General features: G+C 37.4%; 1 protein-coding gene across 1 annotated transcript; it reads right to left on the bottom strand.

Moving 5' to 3' along the window:
- Window positions 1-7610: 7610 nt before the first annotated feature.
- Window positions 7611-21104, bottom strand: CISD2 (CDGSH iron sulfur domain 2). Its single transcript, XM_047091428.1, has 3 exons — window positions 20915-21104; window positions 10314-10528; window positions 7611-8727 (listed from the first exon to the last, which is right to left on the bottom strand). Exons 1-3 carry the CDS (start codon window positions 21015-21017, stop codon window positions 8638-8640), a joined length of 408 nt encoding a protein of 135 aa, XP_046947384.1. The 5' UTR covers window positions 21018-21104; the 3' UTR covers window positions 7611-8637.
- Between the last annotated feature and the right edge of the window lies 1 nt (window position 21105).

The following is a 21105-nucleotide window of genomic DNA, read 5'->3' as shown; positions in this document are numbered from 1 at the left end:
TTGGTCTGTAATCTTTTCATTTTTATCCAATTTTAAATATGTTCTAATTTTAGTATAATTACTTCTTGTTTCCATAAATTATTTGGAATTGTTTTTAATTTCTAAAATCTATGGATCTCTTTTGAATAACCTTTTGTTATTGATTTCTTTTTTTTTAATATGAAATTTATTGTCAAATTGGTTTCCATACAACACCCAGTGCTCATCCCAACAGGTGCCCTCCTCAATACCCATCACTCACCCTTCCCTCCCTCCCATCCCCCATCAATCCTTAGTTTGCTCTCAGCTTTTAAGAGTCTCTTATGTTTTGGCTCCCTCCCTCTCTAACCTTTTTTTTTTCCTTCCCCTCCCCCATGGTCTTCTGTTAAGTTTCTCAGGATCCACATAAGAGTGAAAACACATGGTATTTGTCTTTCTCTGTATGACTTACTTCACTTAGGGTAACACTCTCCAGTTCCATCCACGTTGCTACAAAAGACCGTATTTCATTCTTTCTCGTTGCCACGTAGTATCCCATTGTGTATATTGTGTATTTAAGCCACAATTTCTTTATCCATTCATCAGTTGATGGACATTTAGGCTCTTTCCATAATTTGGCTATTGTTGAAAGTGCTGTATAAACATTGGGATACAATTGCCCCTACGCATCAGCACTCCTGTATCCCTTGGGTAAATCCCTAGCAGTGCTATTGCTGGGTCATAGGGTAGATCTATTTTTCATTTTTTGAGGAACCTCCACTGTTTTCCAGAGTGGCTGCACCAGTTTGCGTTCCCTGTTATTGATTTCTAATACTAGTGCTTTTTTGTCTGTCTCTGAATTTTAAAATGTCATACCTTTAAGGACGCCTTGGTGGCTCAGTCAGTTGAGCATCTGACTCTTGATTTCAGCTCAGGTGATGGTCTCATGGTTCATGGGTTTGAGCCCTGCATTGGGCTCTATGCTGTATCATCACAGAGCCTGTTCAGAATTCTCTCTCCCTTCCTCTCTGCCCCTACCCTACTCATGCTCATGCTCTCTCTCAAAATAACAAACTTTAAAAAATTTTTTAAAATAAAATGTGATAACTTTAGGCCTAACACCTGGTCCATTTTTGTAAATATTTCAAGTTTACTTGAAAAGAATAGGGATTCTTTAATTGTTGACTATAGTTCTATATCATATATATAGCTTTATGAACTTTATGTGCATTTACTCAGTTACTAAAAATGATGTGTTAAAATCTCTCAGTGTATTTGTGAATTTATCAATTTCTCTCCATAATTCTATTTTGGCCTTTTTTACTCTTGAAGATGTATTATTAGGTATCTATAATTTTAGAACTGGTATATCTTCCTGGTGGATTTTTACTTTTATTATTATCTAGTGAAAGGAGAGGAGTTTGAGCATTTCAAGGCTGATCATGGGGGGACAAATATGGCCATGAGGTGGCAGTAGCACACACAAGCTTTATTTGGGGGATGCTTTGAAGATTTGCATATTGGGGAAAGCCCTAAGGGAAGACCTTCCAGAGACTTAAGGCTTGGAGGCCATCCTTCAGAAGGGGAGGAGAGTGAGGGAACTCCTGGAGGAGAAAGGCATCAGAAAGAGGGCTTATGTGTCTAGGTGGTTTTTGTATGATGTCACTCAGCAAGCAGCATCTGAGTGCAGAGAGTCTCTGGGTCAGACTGAAGAATTCTAAAGAGCAGCAGCAGGTTAGGGTCTTTATACCCCAAGACTTATTGTATCTGTGGCAAGCAGATTTTAGACAGTTGCACAGGGTATGTTAAGGAGTCAAGCTCTAAGTAGCTAAAAATCTGATTAAGCTATGTTTAAAACAAATGGATGTGTAAAATTTTGGTATGGTATTAGTGGGCTTTTGAGCTAATAAACAACCCAGGGCCAATACACAGAAGCCTCATTTGCCTCATCAGTTTGTTTTTTGTTTTTGTTTTTTTGCTCACTGTTGTTTATTATATTTTACTTGATTTTTAGGTTTATTTTTTTTTAATATTTTTTTAACATTTATTTATTTTTGAGACAGGGAGAGACAGCATGATCGGGGGAGGGTCAGAGAGAGAGGGAGACACAGAATCTGAAACAGGCTCCAGTCTCTGAGCTGTCAGCACAGAGCCTGACGCGGGGCTCAAATTCACGGACCACGAGATCATGACCTGAGCCGAAGTCGGACACTTAACCCACTGAGCCATCCAGGCGCCCCTAGGTTTGTTTATTTTTATTGGCATTATTTTAGTGAAGTGCCAGTTTATTGCAGTCTGCTATCTTACCACGTATTTATTATTAAAACTGCTGTAATAGGAATTTTACTTCATTCTTTTCTTCCACTTAACTAAAATTGCTCTAGGTAAGGTCATCAATGACCTTCATGTTATCAGTTCCAATTAATATTTTACATTTTCTTATAGCATATACACATGTGTAATTTACATAATTCAAAATGGGATATCATACATGGAATTTAATACTTTACTTTCCCTTTTTTGCTCATCCTCTCCTTTCTCCCACTCAGATTCCCATCTTTACTCCACCTACCCTCTCCAGACAAAAAATGTCACCCTCATTAGAAGATTTTATCCCCATTTTTCTCCATGCTCATAAGATCTTATGCAAAATTATATACATATACATGACCCCAAATAAGAGTGTATATATACATACATACACACAAAGATGGATTAAACATGCTATATCGCATCTTGCTTTTTACCACTACTACATAGAAATGCTGACTGATTCACCCAAACACTCCTAAAGTGAGTTTTTAAGTCCATAATTTAAAAAGTACTAAGAAGGGCGCCTGGGTGGCTCATTCAGTTGAGTGGCCGCCTCTTTATTTTGAATCAGGTCATGATCCCAGGGTTGGGGGATCGAGTCCTGTGTTGGCCTCCATGCACACAGCACAGAGTCTACTTGGGATTCTCTCTTTCCCTCTCTTTCTGCCCCTCCCTCACACTTTCTCCCCAAATAAATATAATAAACATTTCAAAAATTTAAAAAACTCTTTAAAGAAAAATTTTTTAAATGTTTATTTATTTCTGAGACAGAGAGAGACAGAGCATGAGCAGGGGAGGGGCAGAGAGAGAGGGAGACACAGAATCTAAAGCAGGCTCCAGGCTCTGAGCTGTCAGCACAGAGCCCAATGCAGGGCTCTAATTCACAACCGCAAGATCATGACCTGAGCCACCCAGGTGCCCCAAAACTCTCCTTTTTAAAAACCTCACTTTTGGGGTGCTTGGCAGTCTGTGAGTTAAGTGACTGACTCTGGATTTTGGCTCAGGTCATGATCTTACAGTTGTGAGATCCACTGTGCAGAGCCTGCTTAAGATTCTCTCCCTCTTTCTGCCCTCCCCCTGCTTGTGTGCATGTGCCTGTGTGCTCTTAAAAACTCAAAAAATATAATAAAATTTAAAAGCCTCACTTTTATGTTCTCATTTGATAATTAATCTACTAACATTTTAAATTTCATCTTGTGTGCTTTTGGTCATTTATGTTTTTCTAGGAAATTATCCATTTCCTCTAGGTTTTCCAATGTGTTGCTTATACAGCTGTATGCAGCATTTTTTTTAACGTTTATTCATTTTTTGATAGAGATAGAGCGTTGAGTGGGGGAGGGGCACAGAGAGAGGGAGATAGAATCGGTCGCAATCTCCAGGCCCTGAACTGACAGCACAGAGCCAGAGGCCGGGCTAGAACTCACGGACCATGAGATCATGACCTGAGTGGAAGTCTGACGCTCAACCGACTGAGCCACCCAGATGCCCCTGTATGCAGCATTTTAAAGTGAACATCTTTCTATATCTTCATCTTATTTCGCTGCTTGGCAGCATTCAAGATAATTGAAGACTGTACTTGTAAGTTTTGAGGTTTTTTTCTTTTAACATGTATTCATTTTTGAAAGACAGAGAGTGACAGAGCATGAGTGGGGGAGGGGCAGAGAGAGAGAGAGACAAAGAATCCAAAACAAGTTCCAGGCTTTAAGCTGTCAGCACAGAGCCTGACATGGGGCTCGAAACCACGGACCACGAGATCATTACTTGAGCCGAAGTCGGACGCTTAGTTGACTGAGCCACCCAGGTGCCCCTAAGTTTTTGAGTTCCTTAAATCTGTTGAATGGGTGGTGTTGATCCCTATCTTCAGTGTTATGAGGCAGAGGAATGTATGACAGATACTAATGGAAAATTACAGGAAATTCAAAAATTTAGTGAATTATTTCTTGACATTTTTTATTTTCCCTCTAGTACAGGGTTCATCTCCGTAATTATGCAATTTACTACCCTTTTCCCCATTTCTATATCGTTTTGGGAAATTACAGCCTTATAATAGAGATCAGGAATTTGCTAACATTGTGGCTGATCTATTGGACAACAGTAAATATTGAATTTGACAATAGAGAATAGAGTCACAGATACACTCTTTTTATAAGCAAATATTTAAACCAAAGGACAATTAGTGGGTGATGTCATCTCTGACTAACAACATAGGTATGCCTCTCTGAACAGATTTTCAATGTCCTTCAAGATCATAACTAATATAAAATGACATAATACAATTGCTTACAATATGGATTTTCTACTTTTTATATTAAAATACTGCTTGCTAGAACATGACTCTACTAAACTGGATTTCTCCAGAAGATAAAAAATTTCACTATCTGGGGGCGCCTGGGTGGCTCAGTCGGCTGAGCGTCCGACTTTGGCTCAGGTCACGATCTCCCAGTTCATGGGTTCGAGCCCCGCATCAGGCTCCGTGCTGATGGCTCGGAGCCTGTAGCCTGCTTCGGATTCTATGTCTCCCTCTCTCTCTGCCCCTTCCCCACTCATGCTCTGTCTCTGTCTCTCAAAAATGAATAAACGTTAAAAAAAATTAAAAAAAATTTTTCACTATCTGAACAATGTAAGATAAAGTGAGCTTCCAGGAAAAGATCATCACAAACTAAATCACAACTTCAGATGATGCAGGATAGCTAAAACAAAACAAAACAAAACAAAACAGCCATTGAGTCTTCTACAGTCCAGCCTCTGATGCAAAGGGATTCCCTGGCTAGCAAGACAAACCATGTTCCTTTAATTTTCCTCATACTTTAACAAATTAAATTATGTAGTGAATTACAGTCATTAAACTTGAAAAATCTTTCAATTAAATGGAAAAACTTCCCATGAGAACTCCAAATATCAAAGAGAGAGTCAAGGTATTTTCTGCATAAATTTTCCACCTGGATATCAAAGTGCTAAACTTTTAACTATTTGAAGTGGAAACTGGTATCACAAAATGCAACACATATCCTGCCTCCTTAAATGCCACATACTACCCATCTTGATTCGAATTCATCAGTAACATTACTTGGATTAAGTTGATCACAGGGATGCTCTCAGGGACGAGTGTGCAGGATCCTACGTTAAATTTTAAGCTGCTATACTTTTAATGTTCACATTAAATTTACTTTTTAGTTTCCTCCCCCTGCTATCAGCTGTTACATTTTATTGTTTACCTGACACTAGCAGGACCCTGTTGATACTTGCGATTTTTTTCAGGAGCATAAATCAGATAACCAAACTTACTAGAATTAGTTGTGAAGTAATAAGCAGACTCTGAAGATGGGGACCTGAGACACTCAATTTTTTTTTTAATTAATTATTTTTTAAATTTACATCCAAGTTAGTTAGCATATAGTGCAACAATGATTTCAGTAGATTCCTTAATGCCCCTTATCCATTTAGCCCATCCCCCCCGCCACAACCCCTCAGTAACCCTCTGCTTGCTCTCCGTATTTGAGTCTCTTATGTTTTGTCCCTCTCCCTGTTTTTATATTATTTTTGCTTCCCTTCCCTTATGTTCATCTGTTTTGTATCTTAAAAGTCCTCATATGAGTGAAGTCATATGTTTGTCTTTCTCTGACTTACTAATTTTGCTTAGCATAATACCCTCCAGTTCCATCCATGTAGTTGCAAATGGCAAGATTTCATTCTTTTTTATTGTGAGGCACTCAATTCTTAGATGTTTCTAGTAGGTAGTTAATAAAATATCCACCATAATTTAAGAACCCTATTGAGCAGCAGATTTTAAAACTCTCTTTGCAGAGGGAGAGTCTGATAGCATGTTTCTAATGGAAAACTATATGAATCACAATAAGGAAGGCAGAACTATATAGATTAGCAACTGGCTTACGTAGCTTCCCATCAACTTATTAACAAATTAGGTTACAAAATACAAAAGCAATTTAATGAATCATCATATGAGGCATTGAACTCAAAGTTGAACTGTCATGTGCTTTCCTAATACCACTTGCTTAATTACCCATATGAATGAATCATTAATACCTCAAGCCTGCTCAACAGTTTTGGATACCTGATATTTATGTAATGGTGTGCTCATTTGCTGAGTAAGGCAATGAGTAAGGAGAAGCAAGCCTCAAAACAATCACGTGACAATGAGAGTTTTTTCTTTAAAGTTCTAGAAAACCAAGGTATGTATTTCAAGAGCTGTTATCTTCTGTTGTAACAATTCAGAAGCAGTTCGTTATCAGATATTCATCTTTTAAAACAGACATGATGGAATTCTATAAATTTACAAGAGGAAGTGACGGCAACTGATAATAATGCTTATGTAAAGGGAGTCATTAAAAAAACAGCTTGCTACGAGCCTCAGCCCCTTTTGAAAAATTTACACACGTAGGAAAATATTTGGACATAGCTCTTTAAAAATGTGGGGAGCACAAACTATTCTGAGAGTATAGCTCTCATACTTTTGGGGTGTTAAAATTACCTTCTATGAGATAATTAGTTTTCAATTCTTTATATACATTTAGCTGACAAAACTTAAAGTTGATAATTTCATTTTAGTCTCCACATTTTTAGGAAACTTTAAGTATGGGAACCACTAGAATATACATGTTGCTGTGCTGCAGTAAATTATTTTAAAGAAAAGCATTTCACGGCCACAGATCATGGATATTCAAACTTTTGGTAAGGAAGATTTTTCCCAAAATCTTGTGATCATCTATGGAGAAATAATTGTTTACTTTGACAGTGAAGCCCCTCAAGAATGTTGAAGAGAAGGTTTTAGGAAAGAACACCCAGAGCCATAGTGACAGCAGTGGTAGACTTCTCCCTCTTCACACATGAGGAAAGATTAACAATTTTGGACACATACCTTGTAAAACTGTTCAAAACCACAACTACATTTCTAACCCTAACTTTAAAACTCCTGCTTTTGGGGAGCCAGGATGGCTCAGTCAGTTGAGTGTCCGATTCTTGATTTCAGTTCAGGTCATGATCTCGCGGTTGCTGGGTTTGAGCCCCGCGTGGGGCTATGTGCTGATACCAAGAAGTCTGCTTAGAATTCTCCCTCCCTCTCCGCCCCTCTCCTGTTCACTCTCTCTCTCTCTCTCTCTCTCTCTCTCTCTCGGTCTCTCTCTCAAAATAAATAAAAATAAAACTTAAAAAAAAAACTTTAAAATTCCTGCTGTTGGTCACAGAGGCAAGATCACACAATAGAATCTACTGACGTTACAAGTAATAAATTACAAATCTAGGTACCAGACTTAGTGCAATGTCACGTACATACATGTGCTACCTATTAGCATATCTTTGTATATAAAAAAGACACAGTAAACTGACAGGACTGTACCTTTAATAGACTTAAGGATAGCTATTAATAGAAGAACTGTAATATACAATAAAACAAAATAGACTCTTAGGCTGAAAAATTACAAAAGTTTTAAAGATTCTTCAGTAAGTTTATTTTGCAAACTTTTTGTGTTTTATGTTTTATTGGCTTAGACTGTTTAAAGAGAAAAATGTATACCATTTTGAACACTGAAGTGTTTATCATTTTACTATGAATTCAGATATGCTTTATGTTTATTTCTAACTGACCTTCAAATTGCAGCAGCTCATGAGTTTAGTATAAGTATTCTTGCCACCCCATCCCATCCTGTCATTGAGTCAAAGAGTTCAAGATACATATACAAAACACACACCTAAACAGACACAAACAAGACTTTTGTAAAGTAAACACATTTTTTATAATGTAAATAACTGTTCCTTTTTGGAACTTTCTTTATCCAGTTCAAGTCTTTTCTGAAACTGGGATATTCACACTTATTAGACACAATCTTTATAAAAGCAAAGCATTTATCTCTTTGAAAACTCAAGTAATTCTTGAGAGTAACATGTTTCTTACTGATCTAAAAAGAACACAGTGTGGAAGGCCAAAGAGGAAAAATCACAGAAGAGGACTGGAAAACAATATATTTAATAGTGCACAGAGAAAATTTCTAAGTGTAGATTCTATTGAAAATATTGATATTCAAAGGAATAGCTTTGGACACACTGCCAAAAACTTAGATTTTTCTCAATTAAAACCAAGAGTGTTGATTTATTTAGGAAAATAACATTACGTCTTTGAAGTAAGAATGAAAGGGTTGTACAATTTAATTTCTATATAAATGATTGTTTGAATATACAAAGTATCAAATATAAACAGTAGTGTAGCAAGAAAATGAATTGGTAGAAATAATTACTCAACCAATAGCAATAATTAAGACCACCATTTGAAAGATCTTCTATACACAAAGAATGAAAAAGTATTATTAGGAGATTTTACAGAACACAACTGAACTCAATCCTAATTCATTACTATTATACTTCTTTCTTCTTCAGTATTAGTGGACCCACATTATCTCCTGTTAACTCATTGTGTTTATTATGTGAACCATCACAGGCAGGAAACTAGAAAGGAAAAAGAATTACAAGTATTATTTTAAAAATGATTCAATAAGTAGAAATATTTGTGAAATGCTCTTATAAAGAAAGCACATTACTTTGAAAAACAAATCACCAGACAGCTTTCCTAAGTAATGTATATTCTACACCTAACCCAACTGCATTCCAATATCACAGCAAATCTAACAACTTTAAACAGTTAATTTATTATTTGATAAATATTTTAAATAAAAAGCTTTGGATTGGTTATTCCAAGAGTCAATAAAACAGGCTTAAAGGGGGATCAAAATAATCTCTTGTTTTCTGTGGAGCTCCAAATTAGAGCTCACCTCTTCACTTATTTAAATTTGAAAAGAATGTACAGTTGACCCTTGAACAACACAGGTTAGAACTGTGTGGGTCTACTTAACTGTGGATTTTTTTCTTTTTTGATAAACACAGTATAGTACTGTAAATGAATTTTCTCTTCCTTATTGTTTTCTTACTAACATTTCTTCTCTAGCTTCATTGTAAGAATAAAGTATGTAATGTATCTAACATGCAAGATAAATGTTGACTGTTTATGTCATTAGTAAGGCTTCTGGCCGACAGTAAGCTAGTAAGTTTTGGGGGGAGTCAAAAGTTATACCCAGATTTGACTGTGCCGGTGGTTGGTGCCCCAACCTCCATGTTGTTCAAGGGGCAACTGTAATTTAAATTCAAAATACATTATTTCATGTTTTCTTACCATGAAACTCACACATATTGTAAAATTTTTGAAAAAATTTTAAAATGAATTTAAAAATATTCACTCATAAGTAACAATAATCAAGATTTTTATATAATTTTTCCTCTGCATTTACTATGTGTATTTCTTTTTTAAAAAACAAAATTGGGATCATACTGTACTGTGCTTTTATTAATTACATCATGCTCTCCTGTCATTAAAATATTCTTTAAAAACATTACTTGTAATGGCTTCCTAATATCCCATAATTTGTATTATACCATTCTTTAATCACATTCCCATTATCGGACACCTAGATTATTTCCAAAACTTTGCTATTACAATAAATGTTGTGATGAACATTACTATGCTTAAAACTTCAAATAACCTATGATCAAAGTACTCGAAGAAAACGGACCTCACCAGCTACTTATAATACTCATCACTCCATACTTGTTTTTATTATTTCCACATTAAAAATCATCCATAATTATAGCTGCCATTTATTAGCTCATCTATATATAAGGCCCCGTACATATAGCATCTACTAAATCCTAAAAAATGTCTGTGATATTGATATATTATCAGAAAACAAAAAAACAAAAACCTAAAACATCAGAGATTAAAGATTCAGTAACCTGCCCAACCGAAGTCATACTGTAAGGGGCAGACATCAGTTTTGAAAACATCAGAGTTCTATTCTTCCTTTTCTAATGTAGGTAAGTATCCACCATAAAATGCAAACTTTAATTTAGGAATATAAATTTTCAGTACTGAATACTGTGGAAAAATCTTTCATCTCACAGAACCTCAAAACTAAGGATTTAAAAAGCAGAACAATTCTAACTGCACAAAGTTTCAGAGTACGTGCAAGCGGACATCTTACCGTCTTAGAACGCCAACACCTACAATAAGCTGCTTTAGTGAGACACAAATCTTCAATGTTTATTTCATTCACCACTTTGGGATTTTCCTTTTGTATTTTAAGATTAATCAAGCTATCCTTCTGTTGTTTCTTCTTCGGGAGGAACGGACGAACTGCAAGGTAGCCAAGTAGTGCAAGTACACCAAGGAAAGGCAATAACCGAAGCCATTCTGAAACTAAACACGTACAGATTTAACAGTCTGCAGCACTCTTGTAATAGAACTCAAACAGCACGTGTCATGCTTAAGTTTATTCTTTACCTATTCTTTACTTCTCACATTAATTTCTTACCTATAAGTCTATGAATAAATAACAAAGTCAAGCCACCTATATCTAAGACCACCACTCTGATTTGTGAGCTAACTGAAGAGTTGTGAAACTGGAACACAAAGTTTTGAGAAATGTATCTTATATCAAGTATCCTACTTCATTATCCCTGACCCCGCCCTCCAAGACAGTACTGAGTGCTCCACAAGGCATTTAATGAACACTTAGGTAATAAGAGGTATCTAATAATGACAACACCAAGTATATTTGTGTTTATCTTTATTTTTATTTCAGGAATAACAATCATCATAATTACAAACAAAGTTCAATGTGTGATATATTTTATAGGTTTAGAAAACATTTCCACCATGTCTAAAATTATACAACAGAATACCCAAGAATATTTTTTTAATGTTTATTTATTTTTGAGAGGGAGAGACAAAGCGTGAGAGGTGGAGGAGAGAGAGGGAGACACAGAATCTGAAGCAGCTCTGAGCTCTGAGCTGTCAGCATAGAGCCTGATGTGGGGCTTGAACTCATGGACCACAAGATCATGACTTGCGCTGAAGTTGGATGCTCAACCAACTAAACCACCCAGGCACCCCGGAATACCCAAGAATATTTTACCGTTGATTTAGAATTTCAGACAGAACATGTCTTCAATGCTTTAATTTACATTTTTGGTAAGACATAGTAATTCCTAAAGAAATGTTATCTAAAAGCTACTATTTTAAAGAACTAATTAAAATTTTCATACACTGAATGTTCTCATTATTAGATACCTCTTATTCCCTAAGTGTTCATTAAATGCCTTGTGGAGCACTCAGTACCTTCTTGGAGGGCAGGGTCAGGGAATATTAAGTAATATAAATAAAATGGTCCCTATGTCTATGAAGACAAACACATAAGGAAACCAAGATAAACATTTCAGCATGCACTCATCAAATGTTGGCTAGTGCCCTCCCTCTTCGGGGCTCTGTAGAGAATCCTTTCTGTTCTTAAATGTGATCATTTGACAATCTTCACTGAGTACTTACCTCATATCTTGCTCAGCACTATGTAAAAATCGCTTAGTCAAGAAAGAGAGAAAAACTGGGGCGCCTGGGTGGCGCAGTCGGTTAAGCGTCCGACTTCAGCCAGGTCATGATCTCGCGGTCCGTGAGTTCGAGCCCCGCGTCGGGCTCTGGGCTGATGGCTCAGAGCCTGGAGCCTGTTTCCGATTCTGTGTCTCCCTCTCTCTCTGACCCTCCCCCGTTCATGCTCTGTCTCTCTCTGTCCCAAAAATAAATAAACGTTGAAAAAAAAAAAAATTTAAAAAAAAAAAAAAAAAAGAAAGAGAGAAAAACTAAAGATGTGCCAAGGCATGCTAATTAATGTTAGTAATAGACTATGCTAAGAGTACCACTGTATTATCTTATTTAACTCTGTTAAGCTGTGTTAGCTTAAAACAGCTGTATTTGGAGGGTACCACTATTATTCCCATTTTCATGTGAGTAAACTGCAGCTCCATAAGCAGGTTTAGTCCAGGACAATAAATCCAGTCTAGTTCTCAATCATGATAAATAAAATCCAACAAATTTAAAATTTCATCTGTCCTTCTCTTGGTAAGACTATAATATAATTGTTCTTACACTTAACTATTAAAGAAAAAAATTTTAATTTTTAATGTTTATTTATTTATTGCAAGTACACGTGCAAGAGAGAGAGAGAGAGACAGAGAGAGAGAGAGGGAGAGGGAGAGGGAGAGAGAGAGAGAAAATCCCAAGCAGGTTCCACGCTGTCAGCACAGAGCCTGATGCAATGTGGGGCTTGATATCACCAACTGGGAGATCATCACCTGTGCAGAAATCAACAGTTGGATGCTTAACTGACTGACCCATCCAGATGCCCCAAGATAATTTTAGATTATAATAGGAGCTATGAAGGAAACAAACAGAATGATAAAAGAAAGAAAAAGATTATCCTAAGGACCAAGCAGGATAGGTTGACTCCAACTTTCGGTAAGGAAGTCAGAAAGGAAAAAAAGATCTTTAAGTCAAGACCTAAAGACAAGAAGGTGGGGGGCTCAAAGACTTGAGAAAAAAACTTACAAGGCACAAGAGTACATGTAAAAGAAGCTTCCAACTTCACAGGATTGTTGGGAGGAGCGAATGAAGTTGGAAACCACTAGAAAAACTACAGAACACTATGTGAAAGAAAGCTACTAATACATTCTGCCCTGAAACTACAGTTATGTAAATATCTGTCTCCTCCCCAACTCCCTGTCCTCTAACAGAGACTTATATAAACCAAGACTTCAATTAATTTTAACTGAATTGAGTCTGTACTCCATTACACTGACATTTTTTTTTTTTAATGTTTATTTATTTTTGAGACAGAGAGAGACAGAGCATGAACGGGAGGGTCAGAGAGAGAGGGAGACACAGAATCTGAAACAGGCTCCGGGCTCCGAGCTGTCAGCACAGAGCCCGACGCAGGGCTCGAACTCACGGACCGTGAGATCATGACCTGAGCCGAAGTCGGACGCTCAACCGACTGAGCCACCCAGGCGCCCCTAAGATAACCCCTACTAGGTATGCACTTGTTTGCCTTTATTCAAGGCCTATGAATGATAACAGTGTAAGGTGACAGATAAGAATTCTGTTTAAAATATTTAAGAAAAAAACTTTAAGCACCCTCAAGAAATATAAAACCTCATAGACAGATCAGGTGATAAGACAGGTGAAGATACAAAAATTACAAGACACAGTTCCTACCCCGAAGAAGCTTTTCACCTAGTATGGACTACAGATCTATAAGAAAAGAATTAAGTACTGTATGGTATGTGCAATTATAAATAAGCAATACAGAAGACATGATTAACTCTGCAGGGATGAGCAAAGGCTTTACATAGAGGTTGGCACCTAACCAGGTTTCTGAAAGATGAATAAGACTATAGGAGTCCACTATGCTGACCGCTCAGAGCCTGGAGCCTGCTTTGGATTCTGTGTCTCCGTCTTTCCCCCCTTTCCCACTTGCGTGCATTCTCTCTCTCTCTCAAAAATAAATAAACATCAAAGAAAAATTTTTTAAAAAAGACTATAGGAGTCCATAGGCTTATGGGAGGGGGAGCTACCTTTCACACAGAAGAAACAGCATAAACAAAGGCACAGAGATAAAATGTGCATGAAAAGTTGGGGGAAGTAAGCACAACAATATTGCTGGAATATGATGAAATAGGAGAGGGACTGTAGAAGTGGTCAGGTGCCAGATGATAAAAATCAATAGGTAGGTAATAATCTACCCTGTACATAAAAGGTAAACCACCGATATTAAGAATATCACTGCATATTAATGTAACTGGAAAGCTGTTCATTTATGAAATCAGATGGAATTAAGGTATCAGATGGACGATGGACTAGTGGAGAGACAGAGGGAAGGGCAGAGAGGGATGTTAGTGGGAGGGCAAGAGGCAAGACAATCTGTTAGAATTCCACTGAAATAATTCCCCCCAAAATAATGCAAGTTTAAACTAAGGCAGTAGCCATTAAAGCAGAGGACAAATGGAACCCCCAAAACTGCCTGAACGGTGTATGTGTGCATGCATTTTTTGAGGAGACAGTCTGATGCTTTTACTGGGATCACAGAGCAGGTCTGTGATCAATCTTCACATACCTTGAAACTTAAGAACCACTAACTCAAGTAGTAAAATCAACAGGATTGGGTGAGTGATCAAGTATGGAGCATAAATGGAAGAAGTGAGGGTCCTTCATGATTCCCAGGTTTCTGGTTTCATTATCTGGATGAATGGAGATACTGGTCTCTAATTCAAAAACAAAACAAAACAGAACATAACAAGGGCAGTTTTAAGCAGCAAGAGACCAGTGCAGTGTTGTAGAAGAAAGGGAAAAATATGAAGGAAAATATTCCTTAAAGAATGTAAGGGAGAGACTAAAGGTCAACAGTTAACAGCAAAAAATTAGGAATACTGAAGGACTGCATAAGTCATAGCTTTCTTTGAAACAGTGAAATAGTCTAATGTGGAAGTTGCTCTTCAGAGCCTAAAAGATGCCATCTCTCGGGGCACCTGGGTGGCTCAGTTGGTTAAGCATCCAACTCTTGATTTCAGCTCAGGTCATGATCTCACAGTTTGTGGGATTGAGCCCCATGTCATGCTCTGCGCTGACAACATGGAGCCTGCCTGGGATTCTGTCTCCCTCTCTCTACCCCTACCTCTCTCTCTCTCTCGCTCTCTCAAAAATAAACATTAAAAAAAAAAAAAAAAAAAGATGCCAACTCTCTCTGCTCTGCCAGAAAGACAAGAAAGATAAAGAAAAGATATCACTGAGAGACCTACAGGGGAAGTGGTTTACTAAGGGATAGCTTTGTTTCATTTAGGGTAAGGAGGTGCATATATGAAAAATTATCAAGTAGACAAGCCAGGGAGCACCTGGGTGGCTCAGTCTGCTAAGTGTCAGACTCTGGCTCAGGTCACAATCTCACGGTTCATGAGTTCGAGCCCCACGTCGGGCTCTGTGCTGACAGCTCAGAGCCTGGAGCCTGCTTCAGATTCTGTGTCTCCCTCTCTCTCTGCCCCTCCCCTGCTTGTGCTCTGTCTCTCTCAAAATAAATAAATAAATAAATAAATAAATAAATAAATAAATAAATAAATAAATAAAAAGTTTTTTAATAAAAAAAGTAGACAAGCCAGGAGTAGAAGATAACAGTGTGAGAGAAGATCAGGGGTTATGGGTGGGTTAAGTATTTTTGGCTGTAATTAAATCAAGGACATGGCTGACCTCAACATTCAATCCACTAAAAATGTACCCAGTTAGGCAACATTTTGATTATTCATTTGAATGTAAAAGGCTTGAATTTCCTTAAATTTTTCCTTTACTTCAAATTTTTCACTTCAGAAAGATTTTCTTCCTCTACCAGTGAATTTCTCCTATTTCCAATTTTTTTAAATCACCTGTTTCTAAGTTAAAAACAAAAATTAGGGGTGCCTGGGTGGCTGAGTCGGTTAAGCATCTGACTTTGGCTCAGTTCATGATCTCGCCATCTGTGAGTTCAAGCCCCACGTCAGGCTCTGTACTGACAGCTCAGAGTCTAGAGCCTGCTTCAGATTCTGTGTCTCATTCTCTCTCTGTCCCTTGCCCGCTCATGTTCTGTCTCTGTCTCTCTCTCAAAAATAATTAATGAAACATTTAAAAAAAACCCACACTAATACTAAAATACCAAGCAGGATTCTAATATGCATTTTGCAATATTCTATTTCCCACTATTAAGACAAACAACAAATAGACTAAGAAGGTAGAGTAAAAGAACCAGTACCATCAGACAAACAAAACGTACACAGAAAAGAACATTTCAAAGCAACCTGAGTAGCAAGCAATTTTAACATAAATTTTTTTTAAGTTTAAATGCTGTTAAAAGAAGGTATAGTATCTCCTTAGAGAAACAGAATGTGGCTTAAGACAGGGCAGATTCAAGACAGGCTACAGGGGCTCCTGGGTGGCTCAGCTGGTTAAGCATCAGACTGTTGATTTCGGCTCAGGTCATGATCTTGCTGTCATGAGACTGAACCCCATGTAGGGCTCCGCGCTGGGAATTGAGCCTGCTTAAGATTCTCTCTCTCCCTCTCTCTGTGCCCCTCCCCCACTTGCATACACTCTCTCTGAAAATAAACTTAAAAAAAAAAAAAAGGCTACTATTACACCCTATTCCTGACCAAGATATATAATCAAATACTATGATAAAAACATTTGTAAAAGTACAATATAGATACACATGGCTCTCGATGAGGAATTATATTCTAAGAAACTAGGACAGAATTTTTTCCCTTCTCAAAATGTGGCATGTAATGATACTATAAAAATAATATTGGCAACTTGGCTGCTGATACTTTAATAACAGATTTTCTTGTGTACCGTTTATAGGTTAAGACACAGAAATGATTTCTATTTCTGGACTGCAAAAAGAGAAAAGTAAAATATTTTCAATGGATGGTTTTACTATTACCACTTAAAGCCTAATACAGACTGTTCAGGACCAAAATCCAATAGAATGAAATTAATGATCAATTTAAAATCTTTTTTATATTCATTATTATGAATAGAACAGTGTCTCAATGTCCAGAACATTTCCTGGACCAAGTCCTCAATAAATACCTGATGACCTGAGAAAATTTACACTGCAAGGTAGTTAGATGGCAGAAAATGTTTTAATGAGGCTGAAATTGTTCCCCACAAAGCCTAGTATAATCTTTAAATCTTTAATTACACTAACTTTTAAATATAGTTGGTCTAACTAGGAAGAGGGGAAAAAACTTTTGTAACTTATAGTAACTATGTAAATATCTTCCCAAATTCTCAAAAACAGTTTTCTAAAATAAAATTCTTTAATCTTTTAGAAATAACTTTTATTATTTACGTTATTATTAATAAATGCAACTTTCTAGTTTGAACTTAATTATTTCTTATACTTTCCTACTGAGAAACCTCACCTTTTGTTCATTTCTTTAAAAAAAAAAAAAGAGATACATTTTACATACAAGAAAATAAACAGATCTCAGGTGTTTAGCTCTCAGTTGTGACAAATATACCCCAGCAGCCTCTACTGAAAATATGTAAAAACATGCAAAATCCTCCATCACCCAAGAAAGTATTCTTCTGCCCTTTCTAGTCTATCCTTCCACCACTGATGTCTATCACTAAAGCTTTTTCACTCAACATAAAGTTTTTGAGATTCATCCAGTGGAACAGTAATTCATTCCTTTTTATTGCTAACCAGTATTCCACTTTGAGTATACTATAATTTGTTTATCCACTCTCCTGTTGTCAGATATTCGGGCTGCTTCCAGTTTGGAACTATTATAAATAAGGCTACTATAAAACATGCTTGTAGAAGTGTTCTTGTGGATATAGGTTTTCAACTCTGTTCCACTTCTAAATTCTTTGTTCAAAAGTGGCCCTTTCTGGATAAACAGAGCTAATGCTTTTGATGCTGTCAGCTCTGACATGTTTGTGTTACTCTGGAAAGAATATTATGATGGTCTTGGGAGTCATTGCCTTGTCTTTAGGAGCAAAACCATTATTTTTCAAAGAACCAAACAGGGTCAAGAAGGGCAAAGCTATATGTTCAAAGTTTCATAGCAAGCTTTTAAATCCAGAAGCAAACTGTTTCTGACTTTCGAATAGGAAGATTTTATTGTTGTTGTCATGCTTTAAAAGTTTACACAACAGGGAAAGTTTTTTTTAAAGGTCAAAGTATTGGAATAGACTATACTTCCAAGCAATATACAAACTTACTTTAAAAGCCTCACTGTTAAAAATGTGGCCTAAATAAAAATAGATAAGTTGTTTCTGATAGATAAGGACTGTCTGTAAATAGTGTATGGTGATTAAGGATCTCCAAGAGTTTACTAAGAATGCAGAGTCATCATGAGACAGTCTATTGCTTTAAAAAACCACTAGATCTAAATAGGGAAGAAAAAAACAGGCAAAAATAATATAAACTGTAACTTTGTTTGCTCTAGTTTTCACAGATAGAAAATGCAAACACTTTTGGTCTCCTAGACATTTTTTTTTTTAATTTTAATGTTTATTTATTTTTGAGAGAGACAGAGTGTGAGTGGGGGAGGGTCAGAGAGAGAGAGGGAGACACAGAATCCCAAGCAGGCTCCAGGCTCAGAGCTGTCAGCACAGAGCCCGATGTAGGGCTCGAACCCACCAATCGTGAGCTTATGACCTGAGCCGAAGTCCGACACTCAACTAACTAAGCCACCAAGGCACCCCTGGTCTCCTAGACATTTTAACAATTGCTGAAAAGTTACCTTTCAGGTTTTTGACTCAACAGAAGTCTAAGTATGGATTCTGTAAGTAGCTCAATCAACACAGATGTAATTAGCTACTAAAATCTACTCTGAAGGGGAGACTCAGAGTAGAAATTGGTCATTGGAAATTTTCTTCCATAGTGCTCCAAAACAGATTCTGCAACTATTATATTGTCACCATCCAGTATGAAACAGACTATCTCAATTTTTCATAGAGCAATTATTACAAACATGTTAATGTTTCCTAATAAACAATACAATGAGAACTAAAGTGTAGACACATTGTAATGGAACTTAAATATATGTTTTTAAGATACTTATCAGAGTTATCACTACTTCTGAGAATCAGTCCTCACTTTAAATATTTAACAGCTTTGAAGAAGTTACTATGTATTATTAATTTAAGGGGGAAAAGGTTTGAGTTTCCTTAATGCCTTTAATAGAAATTAAATATTTGTTGACAGTGGAAATCTTTAAGGCAAAAATAAAAACAAAGAAAACTTCTAAAATCTAGCCACTAAATAAAACATCATACTTTCTATCTGCTCCAACTATATTCTATTCACAAAAAATTGAAACTAATATAAAACCAAACGTCACAAAATGATCATATTCTTTATTACTACTTTGGTGAATGCATTCAAGGGTATAATAAAAGGAGAAAAACTAACAATTGGTATAGGGCTACTTAACCACTGAATATTACAAATAAAATATATATACACGCAAACATTCCAAATTTCCAACTGCAGGGGAATGGTTAAGCCTACCATGATGTTACTCTAAAAGAAAACTATACAGTTGTTAGAAAGAAGATGAAGAACACGTTAAAATATATAAAGTTCTAAAGTAAAAGCAATGATAAAGGGTTTAAAAAAGCCAAAATTGTATATAACTGACGAAAATCCATCAGAATAGGATCAAAAGAAGACTTTGATGTTTATAAATACTTGATTTGACACATTTTTTCACTTTATGTTAGTTTTACGCGGCTTTCGATGTTTAGATATTTCTTCTTAATAACCGTTAATTATTCGGTTACTATACTTTCTATTTAATTACACGCATTCAGGGGCACCTGGGTGCTTCAGTTGGTTAAGTAGTTAAGCATCCGACTTTGGCTCAGGTCATGATCTCACAGTTTGTGAGTTCAAGCCCCACATCTGGCTAAGGTCAGTGTGGATCCTGCTTCTGGTTCTCTTTCCCCTTCCCTCTCCCCCTTGAAATAAACCTAAAAAAAAAAAAAATATATATGCTTCCGATCAAACCGTAATTCAAACAATCTCTAGATTTGGAATGTCACCCAATTCACCCCATCTAAATCTATTACTGGACTACCTCATTTTTTTAATACTATCCTTTTTTAGGGATAGTATTCTCTTAAAAAACAACCAAACAAAAACCTTCCCTGTATTAGGAGGTGAAATTCATCTCCCAATAATCTTCACTGATTTGGTCCTAGTTCTGTCCTTTGGTCTACACAGAATAAATGTTATTCTTCCACCAGTAAACCTTCAGCTACCATAAAACTCCAGACTGCTCCAGGCTAAACAACTCTGTCTCAAAATTGTCTTCATGAATCATGTTTCATTCCCTGACATTGAAGACGTATGAGTTCAAAGTTTGCCGAATCAATATGGTTTTTGTTTTTTTTCTCTCACCACCCTGATCAGTCTCAGTCTGGTTTACAAATATTCCACTTACAAAGTAACACTCCCAACAATGTCTCCCAAGTGTTGACTGCATTCTAGAAATTTTCGTCCTTTTGATGTGAAATCCTGAATTGTGGGTTCTTTTCTTGTACAGGAGGGATCTAAGTACAGAAAGTTATATATATTCATTAAATTTCACTTTCTAAAATCTGGTCCATCATACTAGCCTTTGAACCCCTTTTGGCTAACTGATCTTTCCTCAAGTTGCCTCCAGGCCCATAGTAACGGAGTTGGCCTAAAATGCCCCGGGGTAGTTCAAGTCTTCCCTATGGGAATGGAGGCTACTCTCCAATTTTGTTACCAAATAAAACTGCCATACACATATTGCGTGCCTGTTTCTCTCCCACGCACACACAAGCTGTGGGTAAAACAGCGCCGAGAGCTGGAAATGCCTAATTCACAGCACCTTAGATAGCTATGACTTTAAAATAAAAAGCACACTGCAGTGACCGATGGAGATGAAAAATATGGGCCCGCCACAAATTCAGCACCTCCTCTGCAAAACCCTGGTCCCCCGTCACAGAAGAACACGGCAGAGCCACCAGGACAAGGACGGAAGGACGGAAGCCCCCAAGAACCCACAGGAGGAATCACTCGCGCTCCACGGCGGCTGCGCCAGCGCTCGCCCCCGCCCTCTGCGCGCAGGGTCACGGGGTAACGTGCCACTCGCCAAGCCCCGCCCCGTCCCTTAGCCCGAGGATGTTTAGACCACCCCCACTCCCACCTTGAGAAACTTGCAAGGACAGGGACTGACTGAAGGCGAGGGTTACCTGTGAGACGGGCGAACCCAGTAATGCTCTCGGGGACAGGGAGCCGCTTTAGATAGGCGGGGAGCTGCACCTTCACGATACGGGCCACGCTCTCCAGCACCATCCTCGCGAGCAGCGTCCACTCCCCTCTGAGACCGCGCCGCTCTCCGGCCAAGCTGCCGCGCCTGCGCCGAGAGGAGAAGCGGCCGGCG

This window comes from Lynx rufus, unplaced genomic scaffold (assembly GCF_022079265.1).
Source record: "Lynx rufus isolate CCGP_SWC_20201006 ecotype Redwood Valley unplaced genomic scaffold, mLynRuf1.p SCAF_3, whole genome shotgun sequence".
Taxonomy (NCBI): domain Eukaryota; kingdom Metazoa; phylum Chordata; class Mammalia; order Carnivora; family Felidae; genus Lynx; species Lynx rufus.
This window is presented reverse-complemented; position numbering and strand designations above follow the sequence as displayed.